The 11,962-nt window shown below is 56.3% G+C and overlaps 1 protein-coding gene across 3 annotated transcripts; it reads left to right on the top strand.

The window, feature by feature from the left end:
* The first annotated feature begins 606 nt into the window (after positions 1–606).
* ETV3 (ETS variant transcription factor 3) lies at positions 607–11,277 on the top strand. 3 transcript variants are annotated; one of them, XM_053370006.1, is made up of 5 exons: positions 607–660; positions 3,395–3,453; positions 4,146–4,383; positions 6,792–6,907; positions 8,725–11,277. In XM_053370006.1, the coding sequence occupies exons 2-5, from the start codon at positions 3,408–3,410 to the stop codon at positions 9,957–9,959; spliced, it is 1,635 nt and encodes a 544-aa protein (XP_053225981.1). In that variant the 5' UTR covers positions 607–660; positions 3,395–3,407; the 3' UTR covers positions 9,960–11,277. The 3 variants fall into 3 exon arrangements, with proteins under 3 accessions (XP_053225981.1, XP_053225982.1, XP_053225983.1); XM_053370007.1 differs by having other exon boundaries at positions 637–660; positions 3,398–3,453; XM_053370008.1 differs by lacking the exon at positions 607–660 and adding an exon at positions 2,174–2,195.
* The last annotated feature ends 685 nt before the right edge of the window (positions 11,278–11,962 follow it).

Below are 11,962 nucleotides of genomic sequence, written 5' to 3'. Positions count from 1 at the left end.
ATTAAGAGCCATGATAATAGAGATAATTATTATAAAAATAATAATATAATATAATAATAATATAATATAATAATATAATTATTATAAGTGATAAGTATTATAAAAATAATAATATAATATAATATAATAATATAATAATATAATATAATTATTATAAGAGATAATTATTATAAAAATAATAATATAATATAATATAATTATTATAAGATATAATTACTATAAAAATAATTATTATAATGACAATTATGTTCCCATCAGTTTCTCTTTAAGGGGCACGTTCCCTCTCTCTCTCTCTCTCTCTCTCTCCTTTTTCTCCTTCCGGCCCCGGAAGTGACGCAAAACAACCCTCCTTCTCCCGCTGGGCTTCCCGGAGGAAGTGACGTCGTCCTCCTGCCCACCGGCCTGCGCGCGGCCGGGCGTCCTCCCTGACGCCCTCCCTCCGCCGGAAGTGACGCGCGGGTTGAGTCCGGGCCCAGTGGGCGGCCGACGAGGCGTTTCCGTTTCCGGTGTGTGGAGGCTGGGGGTGGGCGAGGGACTTGGGGGGGAAGCGAGAGAGAGAGAGAAAGAAAGAAGGGAAGGAGGGAGGAGAGAGGAAAGCGGGGCGCGGAGGGAGGAGGAAGAGGAGGAGAAGGACGGAGCCCCGAGGCGGAGGCGGCTCAGGTGAGAGGCGGGGGGCGGGGGCGGGGGCGGCGGCCTGGGCTTTGGGGAGGGGGTCTGGGGAGCTGTGGGGGAGGGGAGGGGTCTCCCGAGGGGGGAGGGGACGGAGTCGGGCCCCCGCCTCTCGGGGCCTTTCCGCCAGGCCTCCCTGGCCGGGCTGCGGGGAGGCGGGTCCCCGAGGGGCTGGAGGGGAGGGGTCGGGGAGGGGTCGGGGGCCGCACAGGGAGCCCCGCTCAGCAAATAGAATATTGATCTTCCTCTTTGCTCAACGGGAAAATCAGCATGTAATTTAAAATACAGTGGTACCTCGGGTTACAGGCGCTTCAGGTTGCAGACTCCGCTAACCCAGAAATAGTGCTTCAGGTTAAGAACTTTGCTTCAGGATGAGAACAGAAATCGGGCTGCAGCGGGAGGCCCCATTGGCTAAAGTGGTGCTTCGGGTTAAGAACAGTTTCAGGTTAAGAACAGACCTCCAGAACGAATTAAGTACTTAACCCGAGGTACCACTGTAAGACTTTTGAGATTACAGAGGGAGGTGTCATTCAGAGGGGGGGGGCGGGGGTGTGAAGAGGGAGAAATGTTCCCTCTCACGTTACACACACACACACACACACACACATAACACACATATGATAACACACATGTATGGGGCGTTTGGTATTACTTCACCCTCGTGTGGCACCGCCAAGTCTTCAGAGGGTTTTGCATAATACCTGCTTGCAATCTTTACAATGGCCCTGCTAGGTAAATCTGCATTCTTCCTTCCCACCCACCCCTAAAAAATTGCAGATGGGGAGGTGGGTAGCTGCTTGTGTGCGAGTGGCTTTCCTGGTAGGCCACCTAGTTTACTCATAGCCGAGGCGAGATTTGAACCAGGGGCTGCCTCGTTTACACTGCATGGGGTCTCAATATATAGTTTAGGTGTGTAAACTTGTGCCTGAGGAAAGAAAAGTGAAGCTGCAAGAGGGGTTGGAGAGAGAACTACGGTTGTTGCTGCTGCTGCTGTTCTTGATTGACCCCAAACATCAGAGTTACAGTGAGGAAATCCCTTTCCCCAAAATGTAGGGAAAGGGGTTGGGGAGGAGCTTAGACAGGTTCAAGGAGGAGGAGATCTAAAGCTTCCAAGTTCAGGAGCAGCCTGCTTCCGAATGCCAGTTTCTGACACTGGAGAAGCCAGCCACAGGGAGGAGGAGGAGGAAAAGAAGGTGCTTTATTCTGGCAGCCACCCTCGCAGTCAAGTAACAAGACAGCACCCAGGCGAAGCCGCCGCCTTGGAATTTGAACCCGGGCGTGAATCTTAACTCTGGGCTGCGTATTGGGAGAGAGGGTTGACTTTAGGTGGAACTGGGCTCTGGAGGCAGCTGCCTGCCTTCCTCTGCCCTCGAAATCTTCGGAGCCAAGGCTGTCTTTTTCCTTCCAGTGCTGGGAGGCGAAGGGTGTTCCTCTGCAGGGAGTGGGGCCCGTCCCCCCCCCCCTTGTAGGGAGTGCCAGGCGCTCTGCGGGAAGGCTTTGGAGCATTGTTAGAGCGCAGGGAGCAGGTAATCCCTTTATGACTCCCCCCTTATCGTTTTTTGCCCGCTCAGTCAGAAGAAGGAAGGAGAAATCTTCCCCTCTCAAATCCCAGTTGTTGGGCTGTAGGGAGGGATGTTCTCTTGGCTTAAAATAGTCTCTCGGTGACTTCACTGTTCAAACACGGGTGTGGTGGAGGGAGAGGAAGCCAGGAAGAAAAGGTCTCTGGGGGAGGACCGGCTGGAGAGGCTCGTGGGCCCCCACCAGCCATCCTGTGAAGGCTGCCAGACAGAGCAGCTTTCCTGCAACCAGGGAGGCGTGTGTGTGCAGTGCGTGTCTGCTGATAAGGGTTCGGTTTCTGCGTTCGCAGCCTTTCCAGTGGGGTCGGCAAGGCTTTTCCTAACGTGGGGTCTGGCTCCTGGGATGCCCTCCCCGCTTCCCCCTGTGGCTTTGCCCTACTTCCAGCCGGAGCCCCCACTCCTGACCCCGCGCTGGTGAAACCTTGGCAGGCACAAACTTGCACAGCAAAGTCCCCTCCCTGCTCAGGGGCCTCCTCTGTCCTGACTTGCCCCTATCGCAGTCGCTGCATTTGGGGGGCTGTTCTGGGAGCAGGGATGGAGCGGCCCCCCTGCCTGCTGTGGGTGCGCCCAAGTGATGGATTTTTGGGGAAAGCTATCCAGAGACTGGCCTGAGTATTGTTTCCAGGGCAGGGAGCCCACAGGGACACGGAAGGCCACCCATCAGTGGATTGAGCTTGATGGGGGTTTCATCAATATGGAATAATCTGAATCAGATGTGGATATTTCTCCTTCTTCCGGTGGGACTTGGGGTTGTTCCACACACACCCCCGGCCTGCCCCATAGTTGCTGGTCCAGGCTGGGAGGCTGGCACCCTAACTGAGCTCCCCCCCACCTCAGGAGAACTCCACCCACCCACCCAACTCTCTCTTTTGGCTCTAAAACTTTGCTGGTCTCTGGCTTGCCATTTTCTTGGGGTAAAGGGCAAGATTAATAAGTAGAAACTGGTGACATTGATGATTATTTGTGGTTAGGAGTTGACGATGAGGGAACACTCTTGTGATGGCTGCTTGTGGCAAAGCCATGGATTTCTGCATGGTGGTTCTCCTGGGCTGAGAAAGTTCAGCAGCTAATAAGTCCTTGAAAGTAATCATGGCACCTCTCTCTCTCTCTCTCTCTCTCTCCTCCCCCTCTACCCTTGGAACATCCAGCAGGAGCAGAAAAATGAAGGCAGGCTGCCCCATTGTGGAGAAGCCAGAGGGCGGAGGAGGTAAGAATCCCACCCATCGAACCCTTGGGCTCTGTGAATTCAGAGGCCGGACCTCTTCTCAGAAGCTTGACGCCTTCTTTGTCTGTGAAGAAACTGTCCTGTTTTCTCCTTCCTTGAGATGTTATCTTGGCAGATGCCATTGCTTCAGGACTGATCAGGCTGTTGGCCTTGCAGCTAGACTTAGGGGGCTCTCCAGACAGGGCAGTAAAGTGGTTGGGGAGGGGCATGGAAAGACACTGCAGAGGCGCTCTGACTGTGTAGTGGTGACCATATCATTCCACGAGTCTTGAGACCGCTTGGAACTGTTGATGATGTGAAGCAGGACGGAGGAACTGGACTTCAGCTGCCACCGTCCTCCTTGCCACTGGTCAATTTCCATGCTGGTTGCTGGGAGGTGGAGCCCTGCAGGGTCTAGAGGACCTCACAGGTCCCTGATCCCTGGTGTCAAAGAAGCCAAAACGGTGTGAGAGCCAGGGACTGCACAATGCTTCCTCCTGGGATCTTGCACCTCAGAATAATAATAATGATGATGATAATAATAATAATAATAAAGAACGAACCAGCAATAGTTTTAATAGCCAGGTGACCACCGCAGAGGCTCTCTCCGTGGAGAGAAAGTGGTTCTTCAGCAGTTGGGACCCTCATTCCTCTTCTGCCCCTGAAGCTCCCTCTGTCTTTGGCCTTCTCTCCAGGCTACCACTTCCCAGACTGGGCCTACAAGACGGAGTCCAGCCCAGGCTCCCGCCAGATCCAGCTCTGGCACTTCATCCTGGAGCTGCTGCAGAAGGAGGAGTTCCGGCACGTCATCGCCTGGCAGCAGGGGGAGTACGGGGAGTTCGTCATCAAGGACCCCGACGAGGTGGCGCGGCTGTGGGGCCGGAGGAAGTGCAAGCCCCAGATGAACTACGACAAGCTCAGCCGGGCCCTCAGGTGAGGGGTAGCAGAGTGTGGGCCCAGGGAATGTGGGAGTTGAGGGCCTGAGTAAGAGGAGCTTGGCCCTTGTCTTGTCAACAAAGTCCTCCCTGCCAGGTTTGAAATGGGCCCTGGGTGAGATTTCTGCAAGGGCAGAAGGCTGGGCTCTTCTCTGGCTCCTAACTAGGGCAACATGGGATACTTGCTCTCTGTGGTTTGCAGGGTTCTGCAATCTGAAGTGCTTCGGGTGCAATCCTAGCCTCTGTTCCAAGTGATAAGGAGTCCTTTCAAAGGCAGAAGGTTTTCTTCTGAGAATTGTGCTGTCAGCCTTCCAGGAAGTTTCCCAATCCCGTTCTGTGTCTGCTCTTGAAAGTCCAGAAGGTGGAGTGTACAAAATGGATCCCTCGATCAGCCACAGCTGGCTTCCTGGGATTCAGTTCCCTCATTGTGGAAGCGAGGCTTGAATGTAGGCGTGCTGTTTAGGGTGGCACACCAAGTTTCAGGCTTGCAAATTTGGAAGGGATCCCAAGGGTCATATGGTCCAACCCGCTGCAGTGCCGGAACTGCAGTCAAGTCATAAGAACATTGGCAGAGCCTGACGGTTGGCTCGGGTCCTGGGGGGTCATTTACTCCAGCATCCTGCCCCCACAGTGGCCAGTCAGGTGCCTTGATGGGAAGCTCACAAGCCCTGAAGTTTCCAGCAGCTGTCATTCAGAGGCAGGAGAACAGAGCCATCAGCGTTCGCAGCAACCATTCAGAGGTCTCTCTAAGCTGAAATGTTCAGGGTCTTACAATCTTGGCTGTTTGGGGAGGGGGCAGTCCTTGACTGAGAAGCCCCCCCGGACTCTCTCTGGGCTTGAGGGGGCTAACTGGGTAACAGGCTTGTTCAGACAGCAGAAGAGATGGTATAAGAGCCATCCTCAAAATATCTGAAGGGCTGTCACATGAAAGATGGAACAAGCTTGTTTTCGGCTGACCCAGGAGATAGGACCCAATCCATAGATTCAAATGACAGGAGAGGATATTCTGACTAATCAACTTTCTGAAAGTGAGAGCAGTTCTGCTGTGGTACGGAAGGTGGTGGACTCTCCTCCTTTGGAGGTTTTTAAGCAGAGGTTGGCTGGCCACCTGCCAGGGATCCTTTAGTCGCGATTCCTGCATTCCAGTTAGGCTAGGTGACCCCTGAGGTGATCCCTTCCAGCCCTACCATTCTGTGTTTCTGTGACTCTAGGAGGGGGGTGGTTGGGACAGGCCGACTTCAGATCCGGGGTGCTGTATCCAGTGCCAGAGTCTGGCTGGTTCCTTCCATGGGCTCTGCTTCCACGATGCATCCTAGGCAGTCCTCTGTTAGGGCTGCTGGGGTGCCCCTTCTTGGCCCTCTGCAAGGCTCCCTGTCCTTGACCCTCCTCTTCTGGCTCTCTCGCCCCCTCCTCCTCCCGACAAGGCAGCCAGAGCTGTTGAGCCAGCGTCAAGACCTGAGGGCGCACGCCAAGTGGTGAACAGGTTGCCTCTTCCCCCTGGCTTCTGTCCCCAGGAGGTGGTGGCTGAGCGGAGGGGAGCTCACGGGCTTGGCTGCTGCTCTGCTTTTTGCTCAACTCCTCGGTGGCGGAGGCCGAGATCAGCAAACAAGGCGGCAACCTGTGCCTAAAGGGAGAGGAAGGAAGTGACAGGTCGGAGGATGCAGGCCCAGCCATTGATCCCAGGGAGGAGGAGAGGCAGAGCCCTGCCATCGCCGCCTCCAGGAGCCTCCAAATGGCACCGGGGAGACAAAGCAGCACAGCTGGCCCAACAGGTTGACAGGAGGAAACCCGTCTCCTATTGTGTTCTTACCTTCAGGCGCCTCTTTCAGGAACAGCGGAAGCTGTCTTCTGTCCTACCCAGTATTGACAACACAGGTTGGCAGAATTAGCAGCTTGCCTGGTTGTGGTCTGCGAGGACGTTCCTCTGCCCTGCCTGGAGACCCTGTGGGGACTGGGCCCAGGAATCTTCTCCGTACAAAGCAGATGTTCCATTAAAGAGCTCCAACCCTCCCTGTAAAAACAAAGGAGGCTTCTAGGTGTTGCAGTCTTATGCCAAGGCAGACTCTTGTTCCACCTAGCTCAGTATTACAGACACTGACTGGCACCAGCGGCTCTCCAGGGTTTCAGGCCGGGGACGTTCCCAGCGCTAGCTGGCCATGCCAGGGATGGAACCCTTCTGCAGCCAAAGCAGGTGTTCTCACCACTGAATTACGGCCCCTTTCTTACAGGATCTCAACTCAGATTCCAGTCCTTGTGTTTCCAAATAAAGGAATGTGGGAGGCTTCCAGGGATTGAACCCAGGGACTTCTGCAGGCAACCCCAGTGCTTCGCCCACTGAGCTGTCTGGACGTAGCATTCCTCACGGCTGGCTGGCGCCCTTATATCCTTCCTTACTTTATTTGGCAGATACTACTATAACAAGCGGATCCTCCACAAGACGAAAGGGAAGAGGTTCACCTACAAGTTCAACTTCAACAAGCTGGTGATGCCCAACTACCCCTTCATCAACATCCGGCCAACAGGTAAGAAGAAGGGCGTTGAGCATGGGGCCACCCATTGCGGGTCCATCCCAAGAGCAGGGGGAGGTGTACGGGGACAGGGAGGTCAGGGGAGAACTTCCGTCCACTTCCCACGGAAAGGCAAACCAGCCCCAACTCATACTTTCCAAAATAGCTGTTGGGCAGCAGAACGGACTGCCTTGGAAGAAGGTGGAGGACTCTCCTCCCTTGGTGCTTTTCAAACCCTACAATTCTGTGTTTCTGTTACTGCGGAGGAAAGAAGCTGCTGTCTTGGAACAACATTAGGGCTCCTGCAGGAACAAGTCTGGGCAGCTGCTGCCTGAGGTTGCTTGTTCCAGTTCCCTGTCTTCTTCCTCTTGGGTCCGCCCTGCAGTCCTCTCTCTCTCTCTCTCTCTCTCTCTCTCTCTCTCTCTCTCTCTCCCCTTCCCTCCCTCCTGGCTGCCTGGGGCTGGCACTGAGCAGGCAAGGAAGGTGCTGGAGTCCTGGAATGCCTCCCACTATGATTGCAGCTTGTTTTCTTTCTTCTCCCCTGTGGGGAGGTTGACGCAACAAACCTGTTTGGCCCTTGCCTCCTTTGCCCTCGCCCCAGATATTGGCGCTTCCTTTCTTGTGGGAAGTGGCAGCCTAGCTGGCGTGTGGGGTCTTTGTGCCTGAGGGTTTCCCCTACGCAGGGAAACGGGAGCCCACACCAGCCATTCCTGGCCAAAGATGATTTTTCTGTTGTTGTTGCTGCCGCTGCCGCTGCTTTTTTTATCTCACAAGGTGGCCTATATAGTTCTCTCCTCTTCTCATTTGATCCCCACAGCAACCCTGTGAGGTAGGTTAGGCCAAGAGGCAGAGACTGGCTCTCAAGGACACCTGGTGAGCTTTCCTGGCTTGAGTGGGAATTCGAGCCCTGGTCTCGCCCACAATGATGATGAGGATGGTTTATTTATTAACACCCTCCCCCCCCAATCTGACTGGGTTTTCCCAGCCACTCTGGGTGGCTCTCAACAGAATATTAAACAGAATAAAACATCAAACATTAAAAACTTCCCAAAAGAGAGCTGCCTTCAGATGTCTTCTAAAAGCCAGATAGTTACTTATTTCCTTGACATCTGATGGGAGGGTGTTCCCCAGGGCAGGTGCCACCACCAAGAAGGCCCTCTGCCTGGTTCCCTGTAACCTCACTTCTCACAGGGAGGGAAGCGCCAGAAGGCCCTCGGAGCTGGACCTCAGTGGGCTGAACAATTGGGGTGGAGGTGCTCCTTCAGGTCTAGTGGGCTCAGGCAGTTTAGGGCATTAAAAATCAGCACCAACATGCAAAAGGCTCCCTGCACACCCTCTTGGGCATTACAGTTGGCAGAGTGGGGGCTCCTGGCTGTGTTCAGGTGTGGGGTGTGGCTGGCTTCTCCTTGGCAGCCCCCTAGTTGTGGAGCCCCCTTTCCACAGAAGTGCGTTTGGCACCTTCCTGGTCCAGTGTCTGCCATATGCTGCAGCCTCACCTTTTCAGCCTGGGCCTTTGACCCTGCAGATACCTCTGTGTGTTTCCAGGTCCCACCCTATTCCCGTAATTTGTTTTAAACTGTTTTGGATAATTGAACCTTAAACTGTTGCCACCTGCCCTGGAACCTGATGGTGAAGGGCAGGCAAGAAGTTGAATAAGTAATAATGAGGATGATAATTTCTGTGGGCTGGAGCTTTGAGAGGGGGGTTGTGAGACCTGGGGCTGCTCCTGGAGGCCAGGGCACTGGGTGGGCAAGCCCCTGCAGAAGCCCGCCTGCCCCTCGTATCGCTCAGACAGGCCTCCATTCCTCACGCCCCTCCGTCTCCTTCCTCAGGTGTCGTCCCCCAAAGCGCCCCTCCTGTCCCGTCAGCCTCGTCCCACTTCCAGTTCTCCCCACTGGACGGCCACTCGCCCACCGAGGACGCCCAGCCCAGTCGCTTCTCCGGCCGACCCCTCGCCTCGTCCACCCAGGAGACCCTGAACAACAGCGGCCGCGGCGAGAAGTCTTCTCCTGCTCCGGAGCTGGAGGGAGGCTCTCCGGACTGGCGCCACGGAGTGGACCTGCTGGCTTCCCGCAATTCCGCTGCTGCTGCCGCCGCCGCCGCTTCTGCAGGTGGGGTCAGCCACCAGAAGCGCAAGCCGGACTTGGTGCTGCCCCTCTTTGGACGGTCGGGGATGTACCCCGACCCGCATAGCCCTTTCGCCGTCTCCCCCCTGCCGACGCGCGGAGGGGTCTTGAACGTGCCCATCTCGCCGGCCCTGTCGCTGACCCCCACCCTCTTCTCGTACAGCCCCTCGCCAGGCATGAGCCCCTTTGCGGTGGGCGGCAGCTGCTTCTCCTTCAACCCCGAGGAGATGAAGCACTACCTCCACTCGCAGGCCTGCTCCGTCTTCAACTACCACCTCAGCCCGCGGACTTTCCCCCGCTACCCGGGCCTTCTCATCCCGCCCTTCCCCTGCCAGCTGCCTCCGGAGGACCCGGCCCAGTTCCCCATCAAGCTGCAGCCCCCGCCTGCCGGACGCAAGAACCGCGAGCGGCCCGAGAGCGGCGGCAGGCCCGGGGCCCCTCCGCCGTCCTCCCCCCAGATCAAGGTGGAGCCCCTCCCGGACCGCCAGGAGCCCGAGGGCAGGGAGTCCCCGGGGCGAGAGGGAGGCTGCCGCTCAGCCACCCAGTCGCCCACCTGCAAGAGCGCCCAGGAGCAGCGGGAGAAGACCCTCTTTGCGCGGCCAGTGGCCCCCTCCTGGCCGGCAGCGGCGGCAGCAGCTACAGCTGCTCAGCCCCCAGTGCCCACCCAGGCTGACCTTCTGGCCGACGAGAAGAAGCCCAAGCAAGAGGACGTCTCCGTTGAGAAGCCCCCGCGAGAGACGGTGGGGGAGGCAGTGGGGGCCCCGGAGAAGAGGGAGGACTCCGCCGCTGTGATGCCCCCCAAACTGCGCCTGAAGAGGCGCTGGAACGACGACCGGCAGGCAGAGGGCCTGAAGGAGGAGCAGGGGGCCAGGAAGCCCTACTGGGGAGCCCTGGACACCCCACACATCCTCCTGGCCCCCAAAGCTGCCGTGGATACTTAGGACTGTAGAAGCCCCATGGCCGTGGCGGTGTTTGTGTGTGTCTGCTTTGTACTGTAGCAAGATTTGCCTAGCCAGGAGGGAAGGGGACCGAGGGGAAAAGGAGGAGTGGGGAGGCTAGAATGGTTTTATGAATTCTAGGGGTTGTGTGTGTGTGTGTGTGTGTGTGTGTGTGTTGCAGGCAAGAGGCTGTTTGTGTCAAGGCCTGCCTTGCCTGCAGCCCTGTGGCCCCGTCTACGGCCACTGCCCTGCCTCCTGGTGGGCTTCCACTGACGTGAAAAGACTTTTCTCTTGAATTCTGCCCCCTCTCCCCTTACGGTCTTTTACAGAAGCAAGAATCTGTCTGAATGTACATAGTTCTTTTCTCTGGAGGGGGGCGGTGGGGGGCGGGTGGACCAGGCGGAGGACTTCCTAGCCATTCAGAACTGGAAATGTGTCTCGTTACCAAGCTAGGAAAACGCTTTATTTAGCCACCAGGACATTGCACTGTCTTTGATCCTTTTTCAAAAGCGGCGATAGCAGGAAGAGGAGAGGGAGATGAGACTTGGCTGAGCTGGCGGCTGCCCCCTGGGGCAGGGGAGGGCCTGGGGCCTGGGCCGGCCGGAATGAGGGCTTGGCAACCATAAGTGTTACTTTTAGGACTTTGCTGGGGGGGGAGGGGGACACACCGAATGGTCACGTTTTTTAAAAAACCTTTTTTGAAAAATTATCGAAGAAGCCATGACAAGCAATTGTAAAACCTTTTCAGGGATGTGCAAGGAATGTGGTTGTAAACGAAAACCTTGAATGCCTTTAACAAGACCCCCCCCCCTTTAATTTCCCTTGGTGGTTGTGGGCGAGGGGCGTTGGGGGGCAACGGAGCTGAGAAGCGGCTGGAAGCCCCCACAGAATGACTTATCCGGGGCATCCTTTTCTTCCTCCCTCTTTTTGGGGAGCGCTGGGAGGGGAAAGCTCCCCCAGCCTTTTCCGTCTTGCCTTAACTGCCTGCTTTGGAGACAAGTGCTGGGAAACAGCTTATGTTGGGGGGGCAGGGGGTGTTGTTTTCTGGGGAGAGGGGGCACGTAGCTCAGGGTGTGAAGACGGGCCTGGGTCCTCCTTGCGGTTGCAGCATGGCGGCAGTGCTGGAGAGTTAGCAGCAGAGTTGGGCCGGCTGGGTCAGGTTGCCCGTCTTCTGGTGCCCGTGGGCACTGTCCTAAAACCCAGGGGCGTGTGGTGGGCAGGGCACCCCTGCGGCTGCTCCTCTTCCCCCTTCTCCCAAGGCGGCCCAAGGAAAGGGAGAAAGCTTGTCCATGCAGACCCACCTCTTTGACTCCCCAAGGGTGACCCCTGCAAGAGCGGCATCTCCCAGTGCCCCTTCTTTTTCCTGCTACTGCGAAGGCGAGGCTCCCCTTCCTTCCTTGCACGCTTCTTGGGGTTTGTGGGCAGTCGTGGCCCCAACGCAAAGCTCACCCCTGTGCAAACTCTCGCTTTGCCTCTTTGAATGTCCCCTTGCCAGTGTCTGCCCCCCTACAACGGACCAGGTTCGGGGAATTCCTGGTGCGGTGCGGTCCCCCCCCCAATGAGCGATCTCAAATTGCCGCCTCTTTTCTTTGGGCTGGAGGGCATCAGGGAAGCTGTTGGCTACCAGTTTTACTTCAAGACTGGCAAGGATGACCAAGCCAAATACTGTTTTGGGGATGGAGGTTTTGGGAACGGGGAGGCTCTCGCCCCAGTGTCGTGGGCTGTGCCCCCCTCAAGAGCTGTGTGGCTCTTGCTGGGCTTCACGCAAGCCCACCCCCACCCCTCTCTGGTGTTGCCCAGCATCCTGCGCACGAACAGCCTTATGAACCTTGGAGTTGGGGGGGGGGGGGACCTGCAGCGCTTTCCCCCGGACAGGCAGGGTTTGGCGGAGGTGGGCTCAAAACTCAGGGACTGAAACATGACGGCCTTTTCTTCCTCCTCCTCTTCTTCTTCTTCAGATGAGTACATGCAAACCTTCAGTCTGTTGTACCCAAGTGCCAGGCGCC

The sequence above is a fragment of the Podarcis raffonei genome, chromosome 16 (assembly GCF_027172205.1).
Source record: "Podarcis raffonei isolate rPodRaf1 chromosome 16, rPodRaf1.pri, whole genome shotgun sequence".
NCBI lineage: Eukaryota > Metazoa > Chordata > Lepidosauria > Squamata > Lacertidae > Podarcis > Podarcis raffonei.
This window is presented reverse-complemented; position numbering and strand designations above follow the sequence as displayed.

Bases quoted from the DNA above. Each gene is read 5' to 3' on its own strand.
- ETV3 (XM_053370006.1), top strand. From the start codon at position 3,408: ATGAAGGCAGGCTGCCCCATTGTGGAGAAGCCAGAGGGCGGAGGAG. The intron at 3,454-4,145 runs GTAAGAATCCCA...CCTTCTCTCCAG, and splicing joins GAAGCCAGAGGGCGGAGGAG to GCTACCACTTCCCAGACTGG. The intron at 6,908-8,724 runs GTAAGAAGAAGG...CTCCTTCCTCAG, and splicing joins CATCAACATCCGGCCAACAG to GTGTCGTCCCCCAAAGCGCC.